Source organism: Heterodontus francisci, chromosome 36, assembly GCF_036365525.1.
Source record: "Heterodontus francisci isolate sHetFra1 chromosome 36, sHetFra1.hap1, whole genome shotgun sequence".
NCBI classification, from domain to species: domain Eukaryota; kingdom Metazoa; phylum Chordata; class Chondrichthyes; order Heterodontiformes; family Heterodontidae; genus Heterodontus; species Heterodontus francisci.
Window position 1 is genome coordinate 9,975,306 of NC_090406.1, and position 16,479 is coordinate 9,991,784.

Genomic DNA, 16,479 nt, shown 5'->3' on the forward strand with positions numbered 1-16,479 from the left:
GAACGATACCAGGACCTAGAGAGTTAAATTAGGACAACAGGCAGCATAAATATGGCTTGTATCTGTTCGAGTTCTCTACCTCTCTACCCTCTTTTAAGACACTCCTTAAAATATACTTCTTTGGCCAAGCTTTTCTACACATGTCCTAATATCTCATGTGGCTTGACATCAAATTTTGTCTGATAATGCTCCTGTGAAGTATCTTGGGATGTTTTATTGTATTGAAGGTGCTGTATAAATGTAAGTTGTTGTTGCAGGGTGAGTATTGTTTAAAATGTTAAAAAGGATTTGGCAGAGTAGATACAGTGAAAGTACTACTTCTGGTGTGGAAGAATATCAAGAATGAGAGGATGTAATCTCCAAATTCATTAGTCTACTCAGGATTGAAATTAGAAAGCACTTTTTCCACACAAAGGATAGTGCTAATCTAGAACTCTCTCCCCAAAAGGCTAAGGAAACTGGGACAAGTAACACTTTCAAGACCAAGATCAACAGAGTTTAATTACATAAGGGCGTCGAGGGATATGGAGCAAAGACAGGCAAATAGAGTTGCAGTATGTTAGCCATGATCTAATAGAATGACAAAGCAGGCTTAAAGGGCTGAATGGCCTACTTCTGAACCAGGATTCCTTAATGATTTAATAGTTATTTTAGTTTTGTCACACAAGATTGCTTCTTTACCATCCAATTTTCCCTGCTGGGGTACAATTCCAATGGTAGCTAGCAGTCTTTAAGTTCCCTGCCAAACTGGACATTTTTCATGCAAGTTTAAACAATGAGTATAGACAAGTTATTTGACAGTGCAGACATTTGAAGGTTGACACCAGCTAACTCAGTAAAGACAGGACTGGACCTGGGATAGAGTCATAGAGTTATACAGCACAGAAACAGGCCCTTCAGCCTGTGCCAGCCATCAAGCATCTAACTATTCTAATCCCATTTTCCAGCACTTGGCCCGTAGCCTTGTATGCCATGGCATTTCAAGTGCTCATCTAAATCCTTCTTAAATGTTGTGAGGGTTCCTGCCTCTACCACCTCTTCAGGCAGTGTGTTCTAGATTCCAACCACCCTCTTGGTGAATTTTTTCCCCCTCAAATCCCCTCTAAACCTCCTGCACCTTAACCTAAATTAGATTAGAGATACAGCACTGAAACAGGCCCTTCGGCCCACCGAGTCTGTGCCGAACATCAACCACCCATTTATACTAATCCTACACTAATCCCATATTCCTACCAAACATCCCCACCTGTCCTTATATTTCCCTACCACCTACCTACACTAGTGACAATTTATAATGGCCAATTTACCTATCAACCTGCAAGTCTTTTGGCTTGTGGGAGGAAACCGGAGCACCCGGAGAAAACCCACGCAGACACAGGGAGAACTTGCAAACTCCACACAGGCAGTACCTGGAATCGAACCCGGGTCCCTGGAGCTGTGAGGCTGCGGTGCTAACCACTGCGCCACTGTGCCGCCCTAAATCTATGCCCCCTGGTTATTGACCCCTCCGCCAAGGGAAAAAGTTTCTTCCTATCTAACCCATCAATGCCCCTCATAATTTTGTATACCTCAATCATGTCCCCCCTTCTCTGTTCTAAAGAAAACAACCCTAGCCTTTTCAGTCTTTTTTCATAGCTGAAATGCTCCAGCCCAGGCAACATGTTCCAGTGTCATACCAGGTGGTGCTTTAATCTTAAGCCATAGAACTGAAACCTGCCTTAAAGAGACATTCAAGTTTGCAAATTATGAAGCTGGAGGAAGAAGCGGAATACAATACACAAGAGCCTGTAAAAAGGGCACTCTAAGGGGGAAGGCTTTACAAAGAGAATTTGCAAAATACATGCCAGTGTCTATTAGTTAAAAAGGTATAGCTTTCTTCAGATTGCAACCTTTACTGATAACTGAATAGTCCATAAGATATGTAGCAAAACATGATCAATATGTCACTGAGTCACTGACATATCACCTCTCCCCATTTATTTTTTAAAATGGCAAATAGGGAAAAGGACTCTTTAGACATTTCTGCTGTTTCCTGAGCTGAACATTGTGCTCAAGATCTAGTACTGATGTGGTATTTAAGTGACAACCTCTTGAATCAGAAACAAGTACGACCAGAGAGCCAAGGCTGACATCGCAGTCTGATCTGCCAGGGCAGAACTCCTTCAGTCCTGCCTTTGAAGTCAGCTTAGAAGTCTACACCCTTCTGACTGAGGTGAAAGCACCATCACTGAACCAAGGCTGACACTTTGAAAGATTTTAATCTCTTGGTTCCAATACATAGTCGAAGACAGTGGTTCTCAAAGCGTGGTCACAGACCACCGGTAGTCCGCAATGGTCCTCCAGGTGGTCCGCGGGCTCATGCAAAATGCAAGTCACTGATGTGCAACATCACAGCCAAGACCATACAAGAGAACAGGCCAGAACCCTCATCCCCACCACTCGCGTGACGTCACACAACCAGACTGGTTCCTGTGTGTGTGGCATGAGTCATCATAAGCACAACAGCAGCAATATAAGCTAGTTTTATAAGCAAGATTTATGTTATTGTTAAGTATTAGTTTCTCAAAAGATTATGGTCATGATTTTATAACATATGTGTTTTAAATAAACACGTTCTCTTGCAGTATTGTTTATAATATGAAAATGTCTATACTTTTGTTTCTGGCATGAATAAGTTACTGATATTTAATTTAAAAAATTGATTCACATAAATTTATTACGTTTAGTAGCGAAAAACCAGTGAAGTATTTCTAGTTTCCTTAAGTTTCCATTAATTCTGATGGTTTTTTTTTGCAGTGGCAAGTGAAAGCAGCAGGGGTGGGACCTGTAGGTGGTCCACAGGGTTTTTTACCCCACCTAAGTGGTCCACAGATTAAAAAAGATTGGTCTAAGATGACAAGAAAGCAAGAAGCACCTCAGAGGATACCCGGTCTTAGACAAAAAATTGCTGCTGTCACTTTTGGAACAACCCTACCAGCTCTCCACTTTAACTGAATTCCTATAACAGCAAATCTTCGAATCATAGAAAGTTTAAGGCACCAGAAAGAGGCCATTTGGCCCATCATGTCTGTGCTGTCCCTATCCCCCTGCCAAACTAGTTTAGAATTCAACAAAGGAGGACCAAGGGATTAATTAAGAAGGGGAAAATAGAGTACGAGAGCAAGCTTGCGGGGAACATAAAAACTGATTATAAAAGTTTCTATAGATATGTGAAGAGAAAAAGATTGAAGACAAATGTAGGTCCTTTACAGTCAGAAACAGGGGAATTTATTATGGGGAACAAAGAAATGGCCGACCAACTAAACGCATACTTTGGTTCTGTCTTCACAAAGGAGGACACAAATATCATACCAAAAATGTTGGGGAACACAGGGCTTAGTGAGAGAGAGGAACTGAAAGAAATCAGTATTAGTACAGAAATGGTGTTGGGGAAATTGATGGGATTGGAGGCCAATAAATCCCCAGGGCCTGATGGTATGCATCCCAGAGTACTTAAGGAAGCGACCCTAGAAATAGTGGATGTGGACATCTTCCAAGATTCTATAGACTCTGGAACAGTTCCAACAGATTGGAGGGTAGCTAATGTAACCCCACTATTTAAAAAGGGAGGTAGAGAGGAAGCAGGGAATTATAGACCAGTCAGCCTGACGTCAGCAGTGGGGAAAATTCTAGAGTCCATTATCAAAGATTTTATAGCAGAGCACTTGGAGAACAGTGGTAGAATCAGACAGAGTCAGCATGGATTTACGAAAGGGAAATCATGCTTGATAAATCTACTAGAATTCTTCGAGGATGTAACGAGTAGAATTGATGAGGGGGAGCCAGTGGATGTGGTTTATTTGGACTTTCAGAAGGCTTTCGACAAAGTCCCACATAAGAGATTAGCGTGTAAAATTAAAGTGCATGGGATTGGGCGTAGTGTATTGCGATGGATAGAAAATTGGTTGGTGGACAGGAAACAAAGAGTAGGGATAAATGGGTCTTTTTCCGAAAGGCAGGCAGTGACCAGTGGGGCACCGCAGGGATCGGTGCTAGGACCCCAGATATTCACAATATACATTAATGATTTAGATGAGGGAACTAAATGTAATCTCTCCAAATTTGCAGATGACACAAAACTGGGTGGGAGGGTGAGTTGTGAGGAGGATGCAGAGAGGCTTCAGCGTGATTTGGACAAGTTGGGTGAGTGGGCTAATGCATGGCAGATGCAGTATAATGTGGATAAATGTGAGGTTATCCACTTTGGTAGCAAAAACAGGAAGGCAGATTATCTGAATGGCTATAAACAGAGAGAGGGGAATATGTAGCGTGACCTGGGTGTTCTCGTACACCAGTCGCTGAAGGTAAGCATGCAGGTGCAACAGGCGGCAAAAAAGGCAAATGTATGTTGGCCTTCATAGCGAGAGGATTCGAGTACAGGAGCAGGGATGTCTTGCTGCAATTATACAGGGCCTTGGTGAGGCCACACCTGGAATAATGTGTGCAGTTTTGGTCTCCTTATCTGAGGAGGAATGTTCTTGCTATAGAGGGAGTGCAGCAAAGGTTTACCAGACTGATTCCTGGGATGGTGGGACAGACGTATGAGGAGAGATTGAGTCAATTAGGATTATATTCGCTGGAGTTCAGAAGAGTGAGGGGGGATCTGACAGAAACGTATAAAATTCTAACAACACTTGACAGGGTAGATGCAGGAAGGATGTTCCCGATGGTGGGGGAGTTCAGAACCAGGGGTTATAGTCTAAGGATACGGGGTATACCTTTCAGGACTGAGATGAGGAGAAATTTCTTTACCCAGAGTGGTGAGCCTGTGGAATTCACTACCACAGAAAGCAGTTGAGGCCAAAACATTGTATGTTTTCAGGAAGGAGTTAGATATAGCTCAGGGGTCTAAAGGGATCAAAGGGTATGGGGCGAAAGCGGGAACAGGCTACTGAGTTGGATGATCAGTCACGATCATAATGAATGGCGGAGCAGGTTTGAAGGGCCGAATGGCCTACTTCTGCACCTATTTCCTATGTTTCTATGTAAACCTCTCCAACAGCACTAGCAAAACGTCCCGCAAGGAACTCAGTCCTGGCTCTGTTCAAGTGCAACCCGTCCGGCCTGTACAGGTCCAATCTCCCCCAGAGCCAGTCCCAATGTCCCAGGAATCTGAAGCCCTCCCTCCTGCACCATCTTTCGAGCCAAGCATTCATCTTTCTTATCCTTTTATTTCTATACTCAATTGCATGTGACACTGGGAGTAATCCAGAGATTACTACTTTTGAGGCCCTGCTTGCTAACTTCTTCCCTAGCTGCCTAAATTCTGACTGCAAGACCACATCCCTCTTTCTACCTATGTCGTTGGTTCCAATGTGGACCACGACTGCTGGCTGTTCACCCTCACCCTTCAGGATGCTCTTGTAAGCAAATACACTATTTCTCAAAAACTAAACTAACAGCAATAAAAAATATGTATTTAAAATTCATTATGGACTTTATATTCAAAGTTGATGGTTAACCACGTAATTATTCTAATATTCAACACCTTAAAAAGTGTTGCATTTTCAGGGGGAAAAATTGTCTTTGATAGGCAACCCTTCACCCCCTCTGTCCTTCATAACCTTCACTGTCTATTCTAAATTGACCACTGCTTTCTTGCACCTTCATTTTCAGGATCTCAAAAGAATGAAACTCCATAGCTCTGTTCAGCCGAAAGTCCACAGCCTTTTCAAACCCATGTTTGACATCACCTACTTCTTGATTTACTCAAGACTTCTCTCATACTCATTCCACCTTGGTAATGTCCTGCAGCGTCAGTCCTGGCCTTTTGGCTTTTTAAAAAATTCATTCATGGGATGTGGGCGTCACTGGCTATGCCAGCATTTATTGCCCATCCCGAATTGCCCTTGAGAAGGCGGTGGTGAGCTGCCTTCTTGAACCACTGCAGTCCATTTGGGGTAGGGACACCCACAGTGCTGTTAGGAAGGGAGTTCCAGGATTTTGACCCAACGACAGTGAAGCAACGGCGATATAGTTCCAAGTCAGGGTGGTGTGTGACTTGGAGGGGAACTTGCAGGTGGTGGTGTTACCATGCATCTGCTGCCCTTGTCCTTCGAGGTGGTAGAGGTCGCTGGTTTGGAAGGTGCTGTCTAAGGAGCCTTGGTGCAGTGCTGCAGAGCATCTTGTAGATGGTATACACTGCTGCCACTGTGCGTCGGTGGTGGAGGGAGTGAATGTTTGTGGATGGTGTGCCAATCAAGCAGGCTGCTTTGTTCTGGATGGTGTCAAGCTTCTTGAGTGATGCTGGAGCTGCACCCATCCAGGCAAGTGGACAGTATTCCATCACACTCCTGACTTGTGCCTTGTAGATGGCGGACAGGCTTTGGGGAGTCAGGAGGTGAGTTACCCACCGCAGGATTCCTAGCTCTTGTAGCCACGGTATTTATATGGCTACTCCAGTTCAATTTCTGGTCAATGGTAGCCCCTAGGATGTTGATAGTGGGGGATTCAGCGATGGTAATGCCATTGAATGTCAAAGGGAGATGGCATAAATTCTCTCTTGTTGGAGATGGTCATTGCCTGACACTTGTGTGACTCAAATGTTACTTGCCACTTATCAGCCCAAGCCTGGATATTGTCCAGGTCTTGCTGCATTTCTACATGGACTGCTTCAGTATCTGAGGAGTCGCGAATGGTGCTGAACATTGCACAATCATCAGCGAACATCCCCACTTCTGACCTTATGATTGAAGGAAGGTCATTGATGAAGCAGCTGAAGATGGTTGAGTCTAGGACACTACCGTGAGGTACTCCTGCAGTGATGTCCTGGAGCTTGGATGATTGACCTCCAACAACCACAACCATCCTCCTTTGAGCTAGGTATGACTCGAACCAGCAGAGAGTTTTCCCTCTGATTCCCATTGGCTCCAGTTTTGCTAGGGTTCCTTGATGCCATACTCGGTCAAATGCTGCCTTGATGTCAAGGGCAGTCACTCTCACCTCACCTCTTGAGTTCAGCTCTTTTGTCCATGTTTGGACCAAGGCTGTAATGAGGTCAGGAGCTGAGTGGCCCTGGCGGAACCCAAACTGAGCGTCACTGAGCAGGTTATTGCGAAGCAAGTGCTGCTTGATGGCACTGTTGATGACACCTTCCATCACTTTGCTGATGACTGAGAGCAGGCTGATGGGGCGTTAATTGGCCGGGTTGGACTTGTCCTGCTTTTTGTGTACAGGACATACGTGGGCAATTTTCCACATTGCTGGGTAGGTGCCAGTGTTGTAGCTATACTGGAACAGCTTGGCTAGGGGTGCGGCAAGTTCTGGAGCACTGGTCTTCAGTACTATTGCCGGAACATTGTCAGGACCCATAGCCTTTGCAGTAACCAGTGCCTTCGGTCATTTCTTGACATCATGCGGAGTGAATCGAATTGGCTGAAGTCTGGCATCTGTAATGCTGGGGACTTCAGGAGGGGGCCGAAATGGATCATCAACTCGGCATTTCTGGCTGAAGATTGCTGCAAATGCTTGGTGTCTCAATAATAAATACAATAGGCTTCAGCAAGTTATAAAGCTTCATTATGTTACTCTTGAAGTTATTGTAAACCGCACGAACCTGCAATATTTTCTGTCTATATAGTTCACAATGGGAAAGGAGGCCATTTCATGTAATTTCCATCTGGTGTTCTAAGCTCCATCTGCTTTTCTCACACTATACAGTAATCCATAATTACAGTAACTGTGATGGATTAACTGAAAATGGGTTAAGGAGCTAACAAGAAACCTTCTCACTCAGACATCAGGGATTACAATATCAGGACTAATAATGTTCTTCAATATCTAGATTGCCAATGTATTTATTCAATTGTGCAACTCTATCCAGGAAAGCATAACATTAATGTCTACAAGACATAGTGTAGTAGTGTCAGCAGCCTATTTAAATTATCAGTACTCTAGGGAGGAAAATATTATACTTAAGCCAATGTACTTTAATAGTGTGCAATATGCCAAGTGTGCAATATCTTTCATTACGTCAAACTGCTCTTACTAATATTACCAGCAGTGTCAGATCTGTTGCAATTCTTGTGCTTTACAATTAGATCTGCTATCTCAAAAGTTCACGCCTATTTCCCGTTGCCCCAATTTAGCAATGCTTTTGTTACATTGACAATGCCTAGAAGCTAATTCCTTAAATACAACGGTAATATGTGCCTTTTACCTCTAACAGGCAACACTGCAAATCAGGCTTCCCACCAATATCTGCCATTTTTGTTTATTTTAACAAATGCAACTAAAAGATGCAATATTTCCTCCAATTGAGGATGGCCACAGGAGATGATGTGAACGTGGGTATATACCTTTACATTATATATACACACAGTTGTACGACTCCACCTACAAACCATTTTTTATCAAAATGACAGTGAATATATCACAATCAATCTTTCAGCATAGATACTGTCACGCATCTAAGCCACACATCATTGTGCATCATTTCTGGCATTGACAGTTGTGTCCAAACAAAAATACCTGACTATGGATATTATAATTTCCTTTTGAAAAGAAAAATTGTGATGTTAAGACTTCAATGCCTCATCTCCAATGGTTCAAGTAGCAATCAAACTTCTCAAGCTTTGTTCACATGGCTTAAAATTCAATCGCAATCCCAATCAGTATACTGTTTGAAAATCACTTTCAAGAATGCTGCAACAATTCTGTGACGGATGTAGGTTTATGCCAGTGATTCTGTATACCGTGACCCATCAAGTATTAGCCTTAAAGAGTGGTAACACTGTGGCATCTGTGCTAAAAAGCTTAATTCCAGGATTTGAACATATAATGGAGGCCGATACTTCAGTGCAACTGAGGGAGTGATGCATTGCTGGTGGTGTTGTCTTTTGAACGAGACATTAAACCTTATGAGCCCCAGCTACCTGTCCACATGAATGTAAAAGATCCTGTGGCACTATTTGAAGACGAACAGGGGATTTCTCCCAGCATCCTGGGCAACATTCATCCTTCAACCAGCACGACCAAAAACAGATAATTATCTCATTGATATTTACGGGACCTCACAGTGTGAAATTTGACTGCTGCATTTGTCCACATTACAGTGATCACACTTAAAATGCAACAAATTGTGTATGAATCACTTTGGGATGGGAAAAGCACTATATAAAGACAAGCTCTTTCTTTCTTGTTTTCAAATATACTTCTCAGGGAGTCTGACAAATGGATGTTAGACATTTCCATAAGCAGAAAAAACTTCAACTGTGGGACCAAAAATTACAATTAAAAAGAGTGCAACAAACAAAAGAGAAATTCCCTAATATTCAATTTGTAACAGACCCGGAGTTGCTGATGAAGCTGGAATGGATAGACTTTGCAACAGGTAATAGTGGAAGAACAGGATTAATTCACGTGAGGTTTGGTAGTGCAGAAGATCGGCAACCAACCAGAAGCTGAGAATTCCAACTCTACTATGGGAAATCAACATCAGGAAAAAAAAATGACCATGAAAGCTGCCAGATTGTTGCAAATATTCCATTGTTTCACTAGTGTCCTCCAGGGGAGGGAACATGCCAACCTCCCTGGTCTGGGCTACACACCAACACTATGTGGTTGACTCAATGCGGCCCAAAATGATCAAGCAAACAACTCAAGTCACAAAAACAAGCAGGACCCACTTTCTCAGAATAACCAGGGATGGGCAATAACTGCAGTGTTGACAGGGTTATCGACATCCTGAGAACTTGCATTTATCTCCAAAGTTAGGGTCAAGCCCACGTGGACCAGGAATGCTAAAGCTCCCTTGCAGATATGCTTGGATGAGCAAGAGATCACTCCATCAACAGGTAGACTCAAAACAACAAACCAACTCAAATGGTGCCAAGAGCCGCTGTTTAACTTCACAGGCAGAACCAACAACTGTGCTATCAACAACTGAGGTATTATGTCGGCCTGTTGCAGAAAATGCTGCAAATTAAACAGTCTGAATCTCAGCTCAAGTCAACATTCCATAGGTAGGCAGGCTGTGAAGAATGAGAGGCACATATAGTAGCAGGTCCACAGGGATGACAAATGCCCCCTCCCCTAAGATATTATTACTGCTGGCTTAAGACACCATCTAAACTTCTTGTTCATATTAGTCTTACAATTATAGCTAAACACCACAGTTCTACACATCTTAGAACCTATTTAACTTTCCATTCTGGGCTGCGAACTGAACAAACGTCTTGTTAATAGGTTAGTGAGTAATTGGAGAAAATTCTCATTTGGTAATTGTACACTATCTTACTTAAATTGCCAAATTTAATTGAGAAAACACTAACACGATTTTAAAAAACTTGGCATCATATAGTCAATAATTTACTCTGTACCTATCTCAGTCTCATGTCCTTATTAGGTGAGGTGGGAGAATCTACCCACCTTCCACCTGCACACACAGATCACATGAAAAGCTGGAGATGCCAGAGACAGAAAATTGGTGGATTCAGGGATTTAAACACACTTGGTCAGAAGTCCAAAATTCTAGCTTAGTATTTGTTACTATTGCAACATCACTTATAACAAACCCAGTAGGTTTTCTAGCCTGTGGCCTGTTTATCTGAGGCTCTCTCTGTGGGTAGGTGCCATGCCTATACTAGTTATAAATGCAAAGTCAATGCTGCCTGGGACCTTCAGATCTAACAGCAAGAAGTGATATCATTACTTGGAGCATTCCAATAGTAGCATGTACACCCAGTGAATACTATTACAGGTCACTCTCCCTACAGTGACGTGACATCCCTTTCAACCTTGTGTCCTTCCAAGTTGTGTCCTTCTACATGCTAAACCAGTGGAGATTGATTTAAACCCAGTTTTGGAAGTGGAACATTCTACCACTGTACTCACTAGGCCAGGGATTGACTACCCTCTGTGGATGGTGGAAATATGAAATAGCCTTACCTGTCATCATGGAGAGTCACACTGCATAATTCCACACATAAAATGGTTGGTTTAGACTGAAATTTGACCCGAGGTTCCTTTAACCAGAAATGGAACACGAATGGGACCAGCTAGTCAATGTGCAGAGTAAGTATGAGAACTAAGGTTCTCAGCTGTCCAGTGTTTAACATTTCTGTATATATGGAGATTTTTAAAAAATGTACAATAATGGACTGATTTTTTAAAAAAAAGCCTCTTTATGCTGTCATACCTCTATGGCTTATTACATGGAGACATTAATTCGTGCAGGTATTAGACTGTCAATGAATTTATCAGCAGCAACAAAGCAAACCTCTGAACTCAAACAAAGATCCTTTTGTTGCTCAGTTCAATTCTGGACTTGGTAAAAGGTGGAGAACCTTAATCATGGTGGCCACCCATATTATCACTAAGTCTATTTAGTTAATAGTCAATATGTTAAAGAAATAATAAATCACACAAACTACGAAACATTCTGTAAAATACTCAGTTCATCATCTCAAACGGCTCACTCCACCACTAGCAGATGTGTAACCAATGTCTCACTCCCGACTTTACACAAGGCAAAATACTCTCTCATCACAATGTTTGTGAAGGACAAAATTTAATAATGCTTAATTTATGCAACTGTTCTATCAGATTAAAATATCTCTCAGTACTGTTCACTGTAGGTTACTGTTGAACTGCAATGAATGTTACGTAAGAAAATGCATCAGCCATTCTGTGCCAGTAGGGTTCCACTAAAAAGCAATGAGATGAATCTCACTTGATTTTCTTTCTAGTGGTGCTGGTTGAGACATTGAGAAAACTCCCTGCTCTCTATCAAATTATGCCATGGGATCTTTAACACGCAGCCGATCCAGTGCAACAAAGCAAACAAACCTCGGTTTACACCTTGGCCTGAATTTCCTCTGTGGATGCAACCCAATAGTTAAACTTGAAAATGCGGCCATTCTTCTAACCTCAAGTTATGCTCAATTTACCTGCAAATTTCGTTAGAATACACCCAAATGTAAAATGAGGGTTAACAATTGGGGCCCAGGCAAAGTGTCAAACTCACGCCATATACTTATTCTTTAAGTATGCACATTAGGCAGAACATATTTAAGAGCCTGCAATCGGGGAAACTTTTCCATTTTTAATATGACTTACATAAATGCCATAAAAATGTATTTAAAAAAACCCAGAAAATATAGAGCATGCCACAGTGAGAACATCTTTATTTAAATGCTCAAAAAATTGGAGGACAAAAATCTAGGCTGACACTCCAGTGCAGTACTGAGGGACTGCTGCACTGTCAGAGGTGCCATTTTGCAAATGAGACAATAAACCGAGGCCCTGCCAGCCTCTCAGGTGAGTGAAAAAGATCCCTTGGCATTATGTCAAAGAGCAGCGGAGTTATCCCTGGTGTCCAGGCCAATATTTATTCCCCAATCAACATCATGAAAGCAGATTATCTGGTCATTATCACATTGCTGTTTGTGGGTGTTTGCTGTCTGAAAATTGGCTGCCGTCTTTCCTACATTACAACAGTGACTATTTCAAAAGTACTTCATTGGCTGTAAAGCACCTGAGATGTCTGGTGGTCGTGAAAAGTGCTATATAAATACAAGTTATAGTTGTTGGAGATGAAAATCTGGTCATAATTTGAAGAACCTTTCTGAACAAAGGCAATTTCAGGAAACGTGTATAAGGCTCCCTAACTTAGGGATAGGCCCATTATTATGGGTACAGGGATCAACAAACAATTATAAAAGATTAAGGAGATTTGGGCTATCGTATTTGAGCACAAAATTCCACAATCTTTTAGGCTTCTTGTGATTTGTACTCTGTGTATGTACATGGACTCAAACATGCAGAAAATTCCAGGTCACTATCTTTAGGATGCCCTTTCCAACAAAGCAGCATTCCCTCAACATTGCATTGGCGAATGATATTCGAGCTTGCGTTCAAACCGTGACATGCGCGTGAATCTGCAATCGCATGACTAAAAGACAAGAGCTACTAACTGAACTGAGGTGACACCTAGAGGTGAACGGTTAGATGTATTTTATAGTGCAAATGGGAACAGAAAAATTCACATTGCTACCGGATTAAAATAGCAATAGTAGTACAACTGGCCTCAGCTAGGTTTCTGTTCCTGTTCACTTGCTGGTGATTCCTGCAGGCAAGTTCATCTGTGTGGACATCAGGCGAGACAGAATGATACTCAGCTTTGATGCCCACTACAGTCAAATAGCCTGCCATCACCCCCGCCCCCCCCCAATAAACACTGGTTGATATTCAACAAGTGACCAATTGGTGGCAGAATTGGAACCATACTCCAGTGTGATAGCAACATTTGCATTTATTTTCCATCTTTCGCTACCTCAAGATGCCCCAAAATGCTTTACAGTCAATGAAGTACTTTTGAAGTATAGTCACTGTTGTAATGTAGGAAACGCAGCAGCCAATTTGCACACAGCAACCTCCTACAAACAGCAATGTGATAAAGATCAGATCTGTTTCTGATACTGACTGGGGATAAACATTGGCCAGGACACCAGAGATAGCGCCCCTGCTCTTCTTCAAAAGAGTGTCATCGGATCTTATACGCCCACCTGACAGAGCAGACGATTTAATGTCTTATCCGAAAAACTACAGTGCAGCACTCCCTCAGTACTACATTGAGTGTCAGCCTAGATTTTTGTGCTCAAGTCTCTGGAAATCGACAAAAGCATGCGGAGAACATCAGGTCTCCACCCCCACCCCCCCCCAAACACCCTTTCTCCTGTGATTTTCAGAGTCCTGAACAGCTCTTGGAAGTTTCCGGCACAATCTCCAGTCGCTATAGTGGGCGTTGCACCACTTTCCAATGAGTTTGATAGCTTAGAATATCATAGAATGGTTACAGCACAGAAATATCATTTAAAGGTGTATGACAGAAGGTGAGATACTCACCATAAGCCTGTCCCTGCAGGTCATACTGTTGCATCCTGTACACTGTGAACTCGTGGGCCGCTTCTATGGGGAGCGGGGAGACCAGGATCAACACCGCGGGGATGAAGACTATGAAAGTCAGCGGGAAAGATCCCTTGAACATGTTGTCAAACACTTCACTCGCTTCTTCGAACATTCTGGAATTTTTTTCTGGAGAAGTCCCTCTTTTTTATATATGATATCTTTAAAAAAAACAAAGAATACTTCTTTTAAAAAAATAAAATCTCTGATCCTTGATTCAGCCTCCTCCACACTCACTGTCACTGATCACCGGTGGGGAGGTCCTTCAGGCATGACACAAACACCTCAGGGGCCTAAAGGCTATCCCCGCCCCTTATTCATATTGATTGGCCGATGGTGATCCATATTAGCATAATTTAGTTCAGAACCGGCTTTTGTATGGGTAGGATGCCTGTCAATCATATGCAACCCTCCTCCCCGGTCACCTTGCCATGGCTGGCCAAATGTTGTATTTTGCCCTATGTTTGAAAGAAAAGCGTCCTGATTCTCACTGAGAAATAAATGCACGCGTATATAATTTTTATAGGGGGTTGGATTGGAATTAGTTTCACACTTTCGCATGCGTACTTAATAGCTCCGCCGTTGCAATGATTGACGTCGATTCTGTCCAATCAAAAATGGAAAACTGATGGACAAGGCGGGGGCAATATACCAATCATAGCTCGGTAGAGCAGGGGCGGGTGTTTGCATGATTGGCGTGGATATTAACCAATAGCAGTGTGGAAAAGGGAACACTCGCTTAGGTAATAGACCAATAGCTGCAGCGAGAGGCGGGATTTCCTCTTTTTAAGGGGAAAGCGGCAGTTTTTGATCTAAAAATGGCGGCTAACAGTCGAAGGAGCATTTTGTGAGTTAAATCAATGGTTAATAATTGATTTCTGAGTTTTTGCTGAATTTCTTGCATGCAAGGCCCTGGTTCGACCACACTTGGAATATTGTGTTCAGTTCTGGTCGCCTCATTATAGGAAGGATGTGGAAGCTTTAGAGAGGGTGCAGAGGAGATTTACCAGGATGCTGCCTGGACTGGAGGGCATGTCCTACGAAGAAAGACTGAGGGAGCTAGGGCTTTTCTCATTGGAGCGAAGAAGGATGAGAGGTGACTTGATAGAGGGGTACAAGATGATGAGGCATAGATAGAGTGGATAGTCAGAGACTTTTTCCCAGGGTGGAAAGGGCTATTACCAGGGGGCATAATTTTAAGGTGATTGGAGGAAGGTTTCGGGGAGATGTCAGAGGTAGGTTCTTTACACAGAGAGTGGTGGGTGCGTGGAATGCTCTGCCAGCGGTGGTAGTAGAAGCAGGTACATTAGGGGCATTTAAGAGACTCTTGGATAGGTACATGGATGATAGTAAAATGAAGGGTAGGTAATTACTTAGATCTTAGAATAGGTTAAAGGTTCGGCACAACATTGTGGGCCGAAGGGCCTGTACTGTGCTGTACAGTTCTATGTTCAAGTCCTTATTTCAATGAATTAAAACTTTCTATGACATGTACAACTGTTTTTGTGAGTCTGAAATATTTTGAAATTAAATCAGAAAATGCTGGAAATACTCCAACTCTGGTAGTATCTGGGGAGAGAGAAACAGGATTAACATTTCAGATCTGTGACAGTAATGATAAAGGCACATATCCGAAACATTAACTGTTTCTTTCTCCATAGATGCTGCCAGAATTGATGGGTTTTCCAGTATTTTCTGTTTTTGTTTCATGAATCATAGAATGGTTACAGCACAGAAGGGGGTAATTTGGCCTGTTGTGTCCTTGCCAGCTCTCTGGCTCCCCTAGTCCCATTCCCCTGCCTTTTCCCTCTAGCCCTGCAATATTTTTTTTCTATTCAGATAATTATCCAATTCTCTTCTGTCGGCCTCGATTGAATCTCTCTCCACCACTCTCTCAGCCAGTGCGTTCAAGATCCTAATCACTCGCAGTGTTTATAAAAAAAAAAAAGTTTTTCCCTCATGTTGCCCTTGCTTCTTTTGCTGATCATCTTAAATTGGTGCCCTCTGGTTCTGGATTCTTCTGCCAGTGGAAGCAGTCTCACCCTATGAACTCCGTGCAAACCCCTTATGATTTTGAACACCTTTGTCAAATCTAAATTTGATTTCTAGCATCTTTTGCTTTTGGAAAAAAATTAAGACGTTTTGATTTTCTTGCATGCGAGTGCTTATCTCCAAGCCAGAGCAACACTTAAAATAGGAACAGTGTTGATCTTAGAGTTTAATCTTGGCTGGAGTTTGAATTGAAGTATTCAGGAAATCCTGTCTGTTAAGGAAAGCTAGTTACCAGATGTTTGGTGGTCTGCATCTGGGCAAGGAATGAGGGTCAAGGTCAAGCTTGTGTATCTGCATCATAAGGTGCATTGTACCACAAGGAGAAAGAGGAGTGAATTTTGAAGTAAAAAATCTGACTTTTGCAGTCTGATATATGCTTTAGAAATTTCAAGTGCTCCAAAACTGAGTTCACTTTAAACTCCGACTAGGTGGTAGAATAGGGTTCGTATTAGCCTTGAGTTTTGCCTGTTTTCTTTGTTCAAG

At 42.5% G+C, this 16,479-nt stretch overlaps 2 protein-coding genes across 6 annotated transcripts in view; one reads left to right on the plus strand and one right to left on the minus strand.

The window, feature by feature from the left end:
- The window catches only part of ncln (nicalin), a 47,768-nt gene extending 33,558 nt beyond the window's left edge, over nt 1-14,210 (minus strand). For all 3 annotated transcript variants that reach the window (XM_068016144.1, XM_068016143.1, XM_068016145.1), the window contains exon 1: nt 13,885-14,210. In XM_068016144.1, the coding sequence (XP_067872245.1) occupies nt 13,885-14,059 (175 nt within the window). In that variant the 5' untranslated portion in view covers nt 14,060-14,210. The remainder of the gene's footprint in view (nt 1-13,884) is intronic.
- A 530-nt stretch (nt 14,211-14,740) lies between these two features.
- Nucleotides 14,741-16,479, plus strand: part of haus8 (HAUS augmin like complex subunit 8) — a 40,426-nt gene continuing 38,687 nt past the window's right edge. For all 3 annotated transcript variants that reach the window (XM_068016146.1, XM_068016147.1, XM_068016148.1), the window contains exon 1: nt 14,741-14,791. In XM_068016146.1, coding sequence (XP_067872247.1) covers nt 14,763-14,791 — 29 coding nt within the window. In that variant the 5' untranslated portion in view covers nt 14,741-14,762. The remainder of the gene's footprint in view (nt 14,792-16,479) is intronic.